This window comes from Prosopis cineraria, unplaced genomic scaffold (assembly GCF_029017545.1).
Source record: "Prosopis cineraria cultivar Desert tree isolate PC_DT_omini unplaced genomic scaffold, ASM2901754v1 PC1202, whole genome shotgun sequence".
Lineage (NCBI taxonomy): Eukaryota > Viridiplantae > Streptophyta > Magnoliopsida > Fabales > Fabaceae > Prosopis > Prosopis cineraria.
Genome location: NW_026556527.1, coordinates 11236 through 26952, shown reverse-complemented (window position 1 = coordinate 26952; position 15717 = coordinate 11236). Strand labels below are relative to the sequence as shown.

At 34.9% G+C, this 15717-nt stretch overlaps 1 protein-coding gene across 3 annotated transcripts; it reads right to left on the bottom strand.

The window, feature by feature from the left end:
• Positions 1 to 3938: 3938 nt before the first annotated feature.
• Positions 3939 to 14612, bottom strand: LOC129299552 (nuclear poly(A) polymerase 1-like). Of its 3 annotated transcripts, none has more exons than XM_054938031.1 (12): positions 13891 to 14612; positions 13733 to 13810; positions 13409 to 13516; positions 12528 to 12590; positions 12279 to 12440; positions 7846 to 7959; positions 7662 to 7724; positions 7220 to 7549; positions 6437 to 6601; positions 5083 to 6030; positions 4399 to 4469; positions 3939 to 4273 (listed from the first exon to the last, which is right to left on the bottom strand). In XM_054938031.1, the coding sequence occupies exons 1-12, from the start codon at positions 14008 to 14010 to the stop codon at positions 4267 to 4269; spliced, it is 2229 nt and encodes a 742-aa protein (XP_054794006.1). In that variant the 5' UTR covers positions 14011 to 14612; the 3' UTR covers positions 3939 to 4266. The 3 variants fall into 3 exon arrangements, with proteins under 3 accessions (XP_054794006.1, XP_054794005.1, XP_054794007.1); XM_054938030.1 differs by having other exon boundaries at positions 3939 to 4266; positions 13891 to 14611; XM_054938032.1 differs by lacking the exons at positions 13733 to 13810; positions 13891 to 14612 and having other exon boundaries at positions 3939 to 4266; positions 12279 to 12436; positions 13409 to 13425.
• Positions 14613 to 15717: the final 1105 nt, after the last annotated feature.

Sequence of the window (15717 nt, the reverse complement as noted above, 5' to 3'; positions counted from 1 at the left end):
CACATTCACATTTCCATTAAGTTTTTCTTCATGTTTCTCCTTCTTTCTCCTATGTATATGATTTGGTCCCATTATTATGTTGTTTTGAGATTGTATTTAGCTATGTGTGCCTGAACCTTGATGCTCTAAAGTCCTATGAACTCATTTGTTCCAATTGTATCTTGATTTATCGATTACTTTATGATTAATGGATGTTTTTATTTTTTTAATTCTAGTTTTCATTTATGTTGCTTGATAATTGGCCACCATTAAGTGATAATTTAGAGGAATGGAATGAACTTAGGAAAGGAATTTCTGTTTGGATCATTGGGATTGAATCCTTAGGATTAACTATGATTAATTTTCTTTTAGGATAGGAATGTACCTAAAGGACCTAAGTGGTTAGAAAGGATTTAAACTTAATGCTCTTAATCTAATTTCAGCAAGAAATTGTTGAGTTAAAATTAAGTAGGATTTTGAATAATCAAAAGATATTCAAGATTAATTCTAGTATCCCAACCTTTAAAACTGAAATTAAAATCAATTTAATTGGTAAGTTGAGTGCAATGGAGCAAATAAAGGATTAGAACTCTAGAATGCTTTCCTAATCATTTCTTGACTTTAGAGTACTTCAAAATCTTAGTTGCCTACTTTACAATTTTTTTTATTTTTAAATTGAATCATTCACCATTATAATTTTCTTGCTTAACTTGAATGAAATTGAGAGTTTAGTACCTATTTGCCAATTTAATTGATTATCTGTGGGACCGGCCTTGATGCATTACTATATTACATGTTAACCTATACACTTGCAGTGTCCATTTAGTTTTTGTGTGCATCAAGTTTTTACATTTCACCTACACTCTGATTAGTGACCTTAGTTTCACCATTTCCAAAGGGTCTTCTAGAAATAAAAAATTTGGCATCCTATCCGAAGCAATAGAAGTAAGTAACCTGTGAACAAAGACAATTTCCTAAAAAAATAGCTTAGCAAGATGGGAGGCATCAGTGGTCTTGCTGCATGATACAAAGTGAGCAATTTTCGATAGTCGATCAATTATGACTAGAACTAATTCATGCCCTAATACAAAGTCCATGTTAATATCCTTTCAAGGTGCTTAAAGAATTAGTAAGGGCTATACCACCCTATATTTCTTTTGTTCACCTTAGCAATATGTCATGTGCAACATTAAGCCAGGATCCTAGCAACATCTCACTTAAGGGAGGGCCAATAAAATCTATCATATATTAAAGCTATGGTTTTCTAGATACCAAATGTCCAGCTAACCCTCTAGCATGTAATTCCCAAATGAGAAAGTCAAGCATCGAAATATGAGGGATACACAGTCTAGATCCTCGAAATAGTTACCCATCAAGGACCAAGAATTCTGCATGTTCACAATGATGACCCTTGTTAACTTCTCAATATCTTCATAACTCATCAAATAACATTAAAGTACTTACTATCCTTCCATTTGCTCTGCCACCAACATATTGCACCCTTCCTTCCTTCATTAATAACAATCTTTCCCCTATATGAAAGATAAAATATTTCTTTCAGTTCCTTACTCATAAGGATGTTATATACACTTGCAATTTTCAACATGGAAGGAAAAAATTCTGTCAGCAAATAATTAAAACATGATTCTATAAAATTCTACATTAGGTGTCATAAACCTCTGCAATATGAGAGGAATAAGTAGTAAAGCAAATACTTGGTTTAACCTCTTTTGATCTCTTTTAGCAACAATATGAAACTCAAACAACCAAACTCTATTGTCACCAAATAAGAACTGAAAATCAAACAATAGCTCACGATCATCATCGAATACTTAATGAACTAACCTAACAATGTCATGAACTTGGAGATCAAATGTAATCGAAGCTTCATCGGACTAAATGGAATGTTGGCTTAGAGACGATCACATGTGAAGAGTGGGAGAATTGTTCAATTTTTCTTTTCTTTCATTGAGGGCAATTTGGTAATTTGATCATCCAAAAGTAATGCCAGCCAAGGACCATGTTTCAAAAATTTACCCAAATCCTTGTTGGCAAACAAATTCTTAGTGAGGCTTTTTCGGACAATTTTCCTTGATAAAAGGGAATGATTAGCAAATAAAATTTACTTCAACCGGGTTTATCAAAAGGCCGTAACCATTTACGTGTAAGGTTTCGTATTAAATTAAAGCGTCTTTGAATGCAAAAAAGTGTTTGGAAAAGCTATCCCTAATTAAACTTACCCACTTAAATAGCTACATAAAAAATTAAAATTAATTAATTTGCCTTCCTATTTAAAGAAAACTAAGTAAAAAGTAAGGGAAATAATAATAAAATCTCTTCAAATTAGACAAATGATAATCTAATTCTTTGAAATGCCATAATTCTATTAAAGTCTCTAAAAACTTCTGTATCAATAAATTTTAAAGTAAAAAAATTATTTTTTTACCCATATTAAAAATAACAATCCCTAATCACAACTTTTGCTTAAGTAATAACAACTTTTATTCTGTGAATTGCAATAATTGAATAAAAAATTACAACTTATCAAGTGTATTTTCTATCTCAAAATAACAAGTCTCCAATTACAACTTTTGTTTTGTGAATTACAAGAGTTGAACAAAAAATTATAACTTATCAAATATAATTTCTGTTATTAAAAAATAAGTTATCAAAATAACAAGCTCCAATCATAACTTTTGTTCAAAAATAATAACTTTTATTTAAAGAATTATAAAAATTGAATAAGAAATTACTTGTCAAGAAGGGTAAAATAATCTTTTTAATTTAAAACTTATTAATAAAAAAGTCTTTAAAAATTCTAGTAAAATTGTAACATTTTAAAAAATCAAATCATTATTTATATAATTTAAAAAAATTTATTGTCATTTTTTAAAAAAAGTAAATGCCTTTACTTCTTTTAGGATTTAACTTTCACCCTTGAATTACGAGGGAATAATAATAAAATGAAAGGGATAAGAAGTCATTCTTTTTAGAAAAATAATGAAAAAGTAATCATGAAAATTTTGTAAAATTATAGACAATCATTTTTCCCCTTTTGCTAACTAAAGGGACCGAGTTAAATGTTCAATTAAAGAGGATAGCGGCTTATCCAACAGACGGCTAACACTCAAGATTCCCAAGTTTGAAGCTACTTTGTTTTCTCTTTCATACAATTTATATTATTTTAATAAACTTTCAAGTTAATCTCGATTTTGCCTTTCCAATTATTAGGTACAAATCTGGATCGTGTGGAGTGTGTAGTCTAAAATGTAAGCTATAATAGTATTTCTTATATGTTCAAGATAAAAAAATTACTCTAATATAGCCCCAACCTGTTAAACAGCAAACAAATTATTTCTTTAATGTATATTACAGTTTAAATAAGTCAAACTGTTGACCCAAAAAAAAGTCACACTTATTTTTTTTAATATATTGTATATCAATTTGAAATATTATTTTTATTTTATAACGTTTTTATAAAACCAATAATTTAAACAAGCCAAACTTATTCAAGTTAGAGTTAAAATATTATATCTTTTTAAAAAAACCTATATAATTAAATCTGACCCTAACTTTTTTTAACTAGATTTAAATTAGCCTGTCAAATTTGACCAAAATTATTTACTTTACACACACAAAACCAAAAATTCCAACAATCAAGCTCAATTCGAACCGAATTTACTTACATCGAACTTAAAGAATTCTACTCCCTTTAAAAACCCATAAAACCAAGCCAGGTCTTTACTTTTTTGGGCACGTTCGAGTTAGCTCATCAACCTTAACCTCAATTATCAGCTCTATGTTTTTATGAAGAGACGTCATTTAAATCTCAACTTAATCCTGTGGAACCCCTGCTACGTGCGGCCAGATAGCAGACCAAAGCATTTGCCCAAAGGTTCCGTCTGATTTCTCAATCTCCAGTCCTCATGGTAGGCAACATGCAAACAAGAATCAACAAGTGAAAAGAATAACAAATTTGCAATTATGAGCCCATTAATACGGGACGATGGAAAGTAAGCATTTCAGATAACATGTCAAGGACGTGTTTCTCTCCTGGTGAAAGCCGACATCAATTTCAATTCTAATGTCACAATAAGTACAAATTTGCGGCTTTTCCAGCTCAATTAGTTTTACAGCATCAGCATTATTATAGAAGAAACAAATAAGCTATATATATTAAAGGATCGCTGAAAGTCATTCCCCGTCCGCCCGGCTCATCTGCAGCTAAACTTTAGACGTATCTAAGAACTTTTGTCCGCAGCTTTGGCCAAGGAGGTGAAGTTAAACCTAAGAACTTTCGATGGTCAATGAAACAAAAAAAGCTTCATAAAAACATCAACTATAATATAATCCCCAGGTCAAGTGCATATGCACGAAAGTTATGACAAAAACCCATTTCAAAAAGAGACTGTTGTTTACCTAATCAGAGACTTCTTTTGGGGCACAGGCGCTGGAGCCCCACTTACTGACGGCGCTGTCAGCTCAACAGGCTGAGTACAACAAATGAGAGGAAAAATTCAGAAATGTTTCCTTTATTATTGATACCACGTGGAGAAGAAACTATACAGCTTTCAGAGAATGGCCCTCCAACGAAAGAGGATAGGACATGGCAAAGGCAACAGGAAATTACAATTTACAACCTTTAGAGATGGAGGATTCCAGTGAAAGTAGAGCAAGAGAAACATAATCCAGCAAGTGACAGGAATAAATGCAAATTCCAAACTAAATTATCATTTCATAGAATATATAAAATAATCGATTTTAATAAGAAAACCTCATGATATAATTATACTTCATTAATACCATATCAAAAACTGTCGCTTTTTGTTTGGAGGACATTATGCCATCAAATTCTATAAAGAATATTAAGGACAAGGAAAACAAAACTGTCAAGCATTCAAGCAGCCATTACACATGCAGCAAAGACACTGGATAAAACTAAAACAGGGACTCACTTAAGCTGAGCAATTTAACAATATCGTAGCAAATACTTTGATTTGACATTGGTTTTAAGACAATTGCAACAGATGAGAAGAGAAGGATTAACATCCACTGAAAATTCCAATATTTAAAAGCCGAGTTAAGGCAAAATAAGAGGTTAACCTCAAGTTCATCCAAGCCCCCACCAGATCGTAAATGAGTCGAATGAATCATTTCCTCGCTTGAAATAACTGGCTCAGTTGCCACTACAGCCTTCACGTTTAAAGAGTCTAAGCTACTTTTCCCGTCTCCCCCATCCCCTTTCACTTGATTTTTATACTCAAGATCATCTTCAAGCTCATCTGGTTCTTCTGAAAAGGCTTGGTGTGCATCATATGGACCAGACATAATCTTCTCAATTGCCAGCTTTTCTGCTTCTTTAGAATTTGACATATCAGAAGCAGCATGTATAGGGTTGACTTGTACATTGTCTCTTCCTGAACCATTAATCTCACTCTTCTCAGATGATATCTCCTCTGGAAAATTCAAATCAGATTTCTCACCCTTTTGTCCCCCAATAACATTGGCCTCTGAGTTGTGTTTTATAGAACAAGAATTGGCAGTGCTAATAGTTATATCCTCATGAAGTTCCCTACTGGAAGAAGGTAAAGATGCCACGGATTTGGAAATTCTCAAGTTATCATCAAACTCATCGTCTGCTCGCTTTCTCTTTTTTTCATCATCTGTTCCGCATGCAACTGCCCTACCTTCAGGACATTTTTCCTGAATATGGCCAGAGACCTTCAATTCTGAACTCCGCTTGCTATCCCAAGTTACTTTAGTTGGGCGGGAAGGGCGAGCACCACCAGGAAATACAAAGGTAGGTAAAGTCCGACGCTTCACATGGGATACATGAATTTCCATTCCAGGTTTCCATAAATTGTACACGTTGACAGAGTGCTTAAATTCTTCAACAGTTATCCTTATATCAAATTGTTCACCTTCCTTAACTGGAACTCCTTGCTTACGTTGCAGACCCATGAAGTAACTACGGTGGAAAGGTCTGGATTTGTCTGGAAAATCACCAGGATGTGGATGGCACTGAAGCATCCCATATGTGTGCCTCTCAATCTAGTTTTCACAGAAAACCAAAGGAGGTTATGTATGAACAAAGAAATAAAGTTACCTCCACATATCAACAAATAGATTAAAAAAACACTTGTAAAAAAGAGGCAAGAGAGAATATGATAGGATCAAAAGAGGCATGTGGAACCCACCCTTAAAAGCATGCCATCAAGGTGGACGAGCCACACACTTTAAGTATTATATCAAGCATAATAATGAATGATAAAACCTGAGGATGTGTGAGGAACCTATCCCTAAAAGCATGCTATCAATGGGGAAGAATCATTCATATTAAGTACCATACCAAGCATTTTTCATATTACTCAATGCAAGATTTAAGCATCCTGTACTACCAAATCGATATCAAAATAACAATAAATAATAAGCATACAAAAATTATACAGTGTTTCACCTTTAACGTCAGTTGACGAAGGCGAGACTCAACCCAACCTTTCCATTTTCTAAGATCATCAGCATTCTCTGCACTAATGTCTATCTGTAGATAATTCTTATAAGCTTCAAAAAAGGGATAAGGCTCAAAAAGGGTATCCCAATCAGCCTTGCTTGCCTCCATAGCCTACAAATCCCAGAAATATCAAATTTATACAATTCAAATGTCACAAAAGAATAAATATAAATGCGATCACTAAAAATGTCTGCCAGAGTTATTTAAAAATATTGATCACCCCACAAGAAAATTGTTTCTCCAACGATACAACTTGTATAGTACTGAATTCAGTACCTCCTTAACAACTTCAATGTAAATACAAGCACATTTTCATAGAAACTAGAAACATGAAATTACCAATTCAAAGTTTATCAACGTTTATAATACCCAACATCCAACACAAAGTAAATGACCAAAAAAAAAAACACATAAAACACTTGTATAGTAATTCAGACTCTTCCTTCCCAGCTTTCTAGGACAGACTTATTGCACTAAAGTGCATCAAGTAAGAACAACAAAAGCAGTGAAGACCGAAGAAATATCATAGTTGACCAAAGTCATCAAACAATGGTATTCAATTTCCACGTCTAGCATAATTTTGACAATGTGGGAACACCAACTTTTGGGTCCCCATCATAGGATTGAACCATAGATACAACAAACTTATACACTGAACAAGAAATTTTGAGCAGAATTATTCAAGGTTTGGCCAAAAAGAGAATCATTTCTCGTGCCATAAGATCATACCTCACATATTTCACTTCCCCTTTGAAATTCCTCTGACATAATGCGCAAAGTACTTGATGACACATTGTAACTGGAGTTCATACAAGGATAAGCAGGGGTAATTATCGGCATTAGATGATATCTATCCTTGGGATATTTTCTAGGATCCCAAACTTGAAGTCCAAGAGATCCTTCTTCAATATTGCAAAGCATTACTGGATTTGGCCAACGCCACTGAGTGTATACCCGGAAAAATCGAGATACTAACATATTAGGGAGGGCATTGGGATAAAGCTGGCATATTCGAGCAACAAGCAATGCCCAATTTATACCACCAAGAAAACCTGAAACCTGAGAAGAATTTAACAAGAAATCCCATTAGATACATCAGAAAGATCACAACTGAATACATCAGGCCACAAAGGAAAAGGAAAGCAGACAATGTGCAGCAGTGTTGCCATACATTTGAATAAACACCTCGGCGCTTTGCCCAAAATCTCATACATCTTAATGTCGTTCGAAAATTCTGCACTTCACAATCAAAATTTCAATCAACAATAAATGATACCAAAAATAATAATAATAATAAGAAGAAGAAGAACAACAACAACATGAAATATATTTCCACACCAAATCTATTCCCCTACCTGAATATTTGGAACCAAACGCAAAATTTGATCAGTAACCCGACAACCATTAAGACTACGAACAGTTTGCTCATCTGCATTTTGTAATATTGAATCCTGTGATATATCTAAATCCTGCACCCCAAAAAATCGAGTATGACTAAGCAGTAAACATAGACAAATACAACCTGTACGAAAAGAAAAGTACTCTCCCCATACCACAAAATAAGCTATTGTTAACTAATTTATATTTCTCAAAAAAGTTGGTTAAAATCTTGATTTTTAAAAATTCATATCTTTCCAATTGTGCCCTTGAGTATAATAAATATTGCAATTGACTTATTCAAAACACCATCATTAATTACTTAATAAAGTAAGGGTGTAAACGGAAAAAAATATATATATAACACCTACCCAATGCCTTATATTTTGGACAGAGCCAAGCTTCTAGAAAACAATTTATATTGTGGTCAAGAGGGAGTGTGTTGCAGTGAGTATGCAACAAAAAAAGAGTGAAGATATATTGCCACATTAGGCCACTTTTGATGCCCTCAGACTTCACAATTTAACTTTATACCATTAAATGTCTTAGAAACGCTTTATATTTTTAAATGAAGGCTGTGCTGTCAAGGGGTTGACCGCATATGTTTCATCTTCTATTTCCACAACCACAATATCGATATCTGGGAATACAATATTGGCCTCGAATACAACAAAGGGCAACAGGATTAGAAGGCCAAATTACATAAAATCTCACTCAAACAACCAAGGCAAAGCAAACAAGAGCAAACTTCAGAATCTCACATGTCAAAAGCAGCAATCACTGAATAAGTCCTGATCTCAAAAGGTTAGTGATATTTTCTATTGGGGTATTTTAAAGATTTGATCAATCTTCTTTTGAACTCCGCCTATGTTTATAGCCGGTCCCAAGCCCGGGTAAAGGAGGAGGGTTGTGTTAGGCCATCAACAGCCAATGTAAAAATTTGTTGAATCTATCATGAACATGGACAATAGACGTTATAATGTTAATGCTAGGTCGTTGCCCGTAAGTAACGCGCTGCATGGCTCGAGTACAGTGATAAGTGAGTTAGAGTCGCTGCATCGGCGCCCGGATGTAGTGTTAAATGAGCAAGGGCTACCGCGTCATTCTGGACGCACGCGGCTAAAGAAGTTAGTCCATAAGAGCAAAATTAGATTTGGTACTTGGAATGTTGGGACATTAAATTGTAAATCTGTAGAGGTTGTAGGGGTTATGATTCAAAGGAAAATCAATATCCTTTGCTTGCAAGAAACAAAATGGCGTGGAGAAGAAGCTAAGGATATTCAAGGTTTCAAACTTTGGTATACAGGAAAAGTAAGTGCACGCAATGGAGTAGGCATCATTATAGATAAGGAGTGGAAGAAGAACGTTGTAGAAGTTAGCAGAATTGGAGACAGAATTATTTCTTTAAAAATGATAATTGGACGTGAGACTGTTAATATTGTTAGCGCTTATGCGCCGCAAGTCGGGACAGAAGCCAGTCTTAAGGAATTATTTTGGGAGGATCTGGAGGGGTTGATTCGACACATACCACAGAGTGAAAAGATTTTTATTGGAGGAGACTTTAATGGGCATGTCGGGAGGGAAGCTGGTCAGTATGCGAGGGTGCATGGTGGTTTTGGTTTTGGAGAGCTAAACAATGAAGGGCAAACTCTTCTTGATTTCTCATTGGCGTATGATTTTAAGATTGCCAACACTTGTTTCAAGAAGAGAGATGAGCATCTCATCACCTACAAAAGTGGAGCCTCAAGGTCGCAGATTGATTTTCTTTTGGTTAGGAACACAGATAGAAAACTTTGTAAAAATTGTAAGGTGATCCCTGGAGATGCTGTAACGACACAACATAGGGTCCTAGTCCTTGATGTGTGTATTATGAGTAAAATCCAAAAACGTCGACAAGTAGTAACACCAAGGATTAGGTGGTGGCAATTAAAAGGTGAGAAGCAAGATATTTTCAAGCGAAATCTTTTGGATAAAGGAATTTGGGATTCTCAGGGAAGTGCTAACATCATATGGGAGGATATGGCTAAAAAGATACGGGAGGTTGCAAAAGTAGTTTTGGGAGAATCGAAAGGTTCTGGTCCGAGAGATAAGGAGTCTTGGTGGTGGAATAATAGTGTACAGGACAAAATCAAGTATAAGAAGAACTGTTTTAAAGCCATACATTTGTGTAACAATGAGGAAAATTGGGAGAGGTACCGTATGGCTAAGAAGGAAACTAAGAGAGCTGTGGGTGAAGCTCGTTCTAAAGCTTTTGAAGAATTTTATAAGAACCTTGAGACGAAGGAAGGAGAGCAAAATATTTATAAGATTGCCAAGAGTAGGGAAAGAAAATCAAGAGATCTAGAACAGGTAAGGTGTATTAAGGATGAAGAGGGAAGAATTTTAGTTACAGATGATGAAATTAAAAATAGATGGGAGACTTATTTTTCTAAACTTTTCAATGATGGAGAGGATTCATCTAGTAACTTGGAGGATTTATAACTGGTGAAGGAGAACAAAATTTGTCATTCTATCGAAAAATACGTGATAAGGAGGTAAAGGAAGCTCTTAAAAAAATGGCAAATGGTAGAGCTAACGGACCTGATTGTATATCTATCGAAGCGTAGAAATGTTTAGGTGAAGAAGGGGTGAGATGGTTAACTAAGTTATTTAATGTGATTTTACGGTCCAAGAAAATGCCTGATGAGTGGAGGAGAAGTACATTAATTTCTATTTATAAAAATAAAGGAGATATTCAGAATTGTACTAACTATAGAGGGATTAAACTCATGAGCCACACAATGAAATTGTGGGAGAAAGTAATTGAGCACAGGTTGAGATTGGAGACAAGTATTTCTGAGAATCAATTTGGTTTTATGCCAGGTAGATCAACTACAGAGGCGATTTATCTACTAAGGGGATTAATGGAAAAGTATCGTTGTAAAGATAAAGATCTACACATGGTTTTTATTGATTTGGAAAAAGCTTATGACCGTATACCAAGAAAAGTGCTTTGGAAAGCGTTGGAAAAAAAGGGAGTACGGATTGCTTATATTAAAGCCATACAAGATATGTATAAGGGGGTAAAAACTAGTATAAGAACGCCTAGTGGTCAAACAAAGGATTTTCCTATAAAGATTGGACTACATCAGGGATCATCTCTGAGTCCTTATTTGTTCAACTTGATTTTAAATGTTTTGACGGAACATATTCAAGAGGAAATCCCGAAATGTATGCTCTTCGCGGATGATATAGTTCTTATAGCAGAGACAAGAGAAGAGGTTAATTGCAAACTTGAGTTATGGAGGAGGACATTGGAGTCGAAAGGTTTTCGTCTGAGTAGAAGTAAGACGGAATATTTATATTGTAAATTTGATAAAGGACTATTCGAAAATAATTTGGAAGTGAAATTGGGAGATCAAATTATACCTCAAGTGGAAAAGTTTAGATATTTGGGAGCCATTATTCAAAATGATGGCGAAATCAGTGGAGATATTTCACATAGAATTCAAGCTGGGTGGTTTAATTGGAGAAAAGCTAAAGGAGTTATTTGTGACCGTAAGGTGCCTAATAAACTAAAGGAAAGTTTTATCGTACTGCTATCAGACCGGCAATGTTATATAGTAGTGAATGCTGGGCTCTAACGGGACAGCAAGAGCATAAAGTTGGAGTAGCAGAGATGAGAATGTTACGATGGATGTGCGGACATACACGTAAAGATAAAATTCGAAATGAGCACATACGTGAAAAAGTGAGGGTGGCACCTATTGAGGAAAAAATGGTAGAAAATCGGTTGAGATGGTTTGGGCATGTACAAAGAAGACCAAGGGAGGCACCAGTGAGAAGAGTGGAACATATAACTTTGAGTCCGATTAAGAGAGGTAGAGGAAGGCCTAAGAGAACACTCTTGGAAGTTGTTGAACGTGATCTCTTAATTAATAATATTTCTAAAAGCTTAATAAATGATAGAACACAATGGCGTCTTGCAATCCATGTAGCCGACCCCACCTAGTGGGATAAAGGCTTGTTGTTGTTGTTGTTGTTGTTGATCAATCTTCTTTTGACCCTTGATCAACTATTCCAGCCATTTCATTGAGAGGGAGAGAACTGCCTATATAATTTGATGGAACTGATCACTGCCTTTATTTTCAATAAGTCCAACCTGTTCCTCAAACTGAGTTAGCTAGAATTTTTGAGTCTTCAGTAAGGTTAATACTACTTAGGACTCTCCATTAACACATATATGCATCTAAGTATGAGGTTGCCAATAGTGTCGTAATGAGGGGTTAAGTTTTAGGATGGGTTAGAATGCATATCACATATCTAGAAGGTTTGTTTTGTCCATTCCTAAGGGGAAAATAAGAAGGACTGGAATTTGACAAATAACAACAATCGTGCATAAAGCATAATCATTTTTGCATCAGCAACTTACTTCTGGAACAACCCACAAAGATAATTTTGCATAAAGGAGATCTATGGAAACACCATTCAACTTGAATTTCATCACTGGAACATGTGCATCAGGCACAGGGTGCAATTCTGTTACTTCTGGCATCTCAGATAGCATATTTTGCAGCTCACCAAAAAAATCTTCCTAAGGACAAATCAAATAAAAAATTTAATTGACATAGTATATGAACATAGAAAATTATATTTTCACTATAAAATGCACTGCTCATACCTCTCTGCTTGCATGTCTAGGGCCCACACAAAGAGTGTCTATATCTGCTCCAGGACCATGCACCTAAAAAATATGGGAGGCAAAGTTTAAGAAGGGAAAGTGATGTAAACCAATTCAAGGTAATGTATACTAAGAGTTTATAGCTAGTCAGCTTTGTTTGTGGTTCAAACATCAAAATTTCTAAAAATAGTTTATTGTGATGGGTGTATGTGAAAGAGATTATAGTTTATCACACAGACCTTCTAATGTTCCCTTGGAAATTTTCAAAAAAGCCTTCCTTAAAATCAAATTTTCAAGAGTATTAAGCAATCATTTCAAAAAATGATGATCAAACTTAAATGCAAAATGACATGAACTGTAAATAAATTATCATGTCACATCTCATTTCTAATAGTAGACAAAAACGGAGACAAACAGGCATCTCTACAAATTAGTATTTTTCCAAAAAAAATAATGAACAAAAATAAATTCAAATTAATCATAAAGTCTACTCTCCATAGATATCCAAAAAAAAAAAAAACTAGACAAAACACACCAAGACCATCACATGCATATAATCAAGCTCAAACATGACGTCATGTCATACAACAGCACAGGTTTCAAAAAGTCAGATAACATCTACTCAGATCCTTAGATCTCTAAAATATGCTAGAGCCAATGGTTCGCAAAGGGCAAAACTTTGTTTCCTGCGCCAAACTGTGAATTTCATATATTCTACAAGATATAAATACAAGCAGCGTGCCATTTGACTTTGGAGTCCCCATGATCCCTCCCCCTTCCTTTGGCCAGACAACCCCAACAAGCATACAACGAAATAACAGCACAGACAAAAATAGATAAATAAGAGCGCCAGAGGAAAAAATTATGAAACAGCTTCGCACCCCTAACCGATAGGAGCCAAAAGTAAAGATCTTGGCATTTGCTTCTTGCACCAGTTGCTCATTGAGTCCCTTTGCACGGCTAATGGCTTTAACCCAAATCTTCACAATCTAGTTCATAGTACAAAAGCACGAACGGAATAAACAAAATGCATGGGAAGCTCCTTCACATCCCCAAGAAGGTAGGAAGAGAAATGCAAATACAAATTCAAAGAATGAAGTATACAGTCCCTCCAGCAAACTTCAGCTCCCGAAATGCCATATATATATATTTCAACCTGATTCCTTCACAGGATTAAAAATGATATCAAGAAAATTTAATTCAACCTGGTCTAGCCTGCCAAGCACTTCTTCCCTGCTCACAGCCTCCTCCTGACTCTCATAAAGTCCCGCGTCTTGCAAATACTGAACAGCCAGAATCCAAACTGAGTATGAAAAAGCTTACAAAATGTCTAAAAATTAGGAACATGAAGTGTGAACAGAACCTTCTCGAGTTCACGGGTCTTGATGACATCGCAATCAGTTGGCCCACCCAATGAAATGGGTTCAGTAATGCCTAATCGCGGTTGCGCGTTGCTGCGATTGCTCAATATGGGACTCCCCATGAATAAATTGATACTATTTTTGTTTATTATAGCATATATTTTGCGTCAATGATAGGGAATTATCAGTTATAGATGGTTTATCACCGTCTCTTTCCCAGAAACATAAATAGATGGACAAGATGAAAAGGGGGGAAAAACACTAACAATGAGATGATTTTTGATTATACAGTATCGGGGGAACATTCAAAGCTGTGTACCTTGACCATAAAAATATAAGAGAAAAAATTACAGAACAATTGGGAATCAGTTCCTTCCAAACATGACCCAAAAAAAAAAAAGTACAAAACCACTACAGGGGATTTCAATTCGGATAAAACCGTAACCCTAGAAAACTATATAAACACCAAGCAATCATGGATCCCAAAAAATGTTATGGCACGCGATTAAATCTTGAAAAATCTTTGCCTCCACCAATTCTTGTGGGTGTAGTACGTCAGCCACGGAAGAACCTCAAATCTCCAGTAGCTGAGATGAAAACCTGGAAGAAGTGACGAGAGTTTGTGAGTGAGAGAGAATGACAAAAAGACTGCAGGAATAGATAAAGAAAAGGAGGGTTTGCTTTTTGGTTCACTGTTGGTGAAAACGCTGGGAAAATCAAAAAATGACGATGCCAAACTCCTATTATAAAATTCACGAAGCATTAAATGGCTGGGATATTTTTATATGGCCCAGTAACATAATCCATGGTTCTAAAAATCAATAGTTACGCTCATTTTTTAAGACATGATATAAATAATATTTTCTCGATACACAATGCAGATAACGATCGCAGCTAATTGCTGCCAATAATGATCTTCCTTCCTTTTGCTTTTCCTCTTTTTAGAAACTCTAAATAAAATGCACCAAGAGTAATAGATAAAAAAAATTATAATAAAATCTCACATACCAGACTTAAATACTATCAAATCGCATGAATAAGATAAATTATTATGAAATCTCATGATTTTTAGGGGTAAATAATTTTAAAACTGAAATGATCCATTTGCCCTTACTGATTAAAAGGGAAAAAATGAAAGAAAGAAGAAAGAAGACTCATTTTCACACGTGATATAGGCATCCGGGGTTGTTATGGTGCATCTTGCGATCGTCTTCCAATGAGGCACGAAAGGATCATTTTATAACTAGAAAACGAACCCATTCTTATAATCATCTTCAGTTTGAGGTATGTAGGAATTTATGAAGGAAGAGGGCCGATGTTCGAACCTTCTTGTATCTAGCTTTGAGCTTCCAAGAATCTAATAGTGTGACCTCACGAAACTAAGTAAATGATGAGATTAGTTTGCACATACTATTTATTGATCATTTAATCTAGTGTTATATTTTAGACCTTATAATATGTGTGCTATGTGATGTGAGTTATATGGGTAGGGGCCAAAATATTAGTGCAAATATGATTATGATTATATGCGTACTTGTATTTAAATATGATAACATTTGATATCGAGAACCACCCCCATTTGTTTTTGGAAATCATGGGGTTGAGTATTGGATTTGAGCTACTTGTGATATTAGTATGTCGTGGTGTGTTGTATAGGTTTTCTTGAATCTATTAAGTGTGATCTAGGTACTAGGTTGAGATTTTTGCACTTGGGTTGAGTTTTAGACACCTAGGTTGTAACATCCCGAAATTTTAAGACTCGAATTTATAAAAATAAAATAAAATAAAATATCTATAATTAAATTAAAATTTAGAATAATTTGGTAGAG

Bases quoted from the DNA above. Each gene is read 5' to 3' on its own strand.
- LOC129299552 (XM_054938030.1), bottom strand. From the start codon at position 14,010: ATGGGGAGTCCCATATTGAGCAATCGCAGCAACGCGCAACCGCGATTA. The intron at 7,550-7,661 runs GTATGGCAACAC...AATTCTTCTCAG, and splicing joins GCCGAGGTGTTTATTCAAAT to GTTTCAGGTTTTCTTGGTGG. The intron at 6,031-6,436 runs GTGAAACACTGT...TGTGAAAACTAG, and splicing joins TTCGTCAACTGACGTTAAAG to ATTGAGAGGCACACATATGG.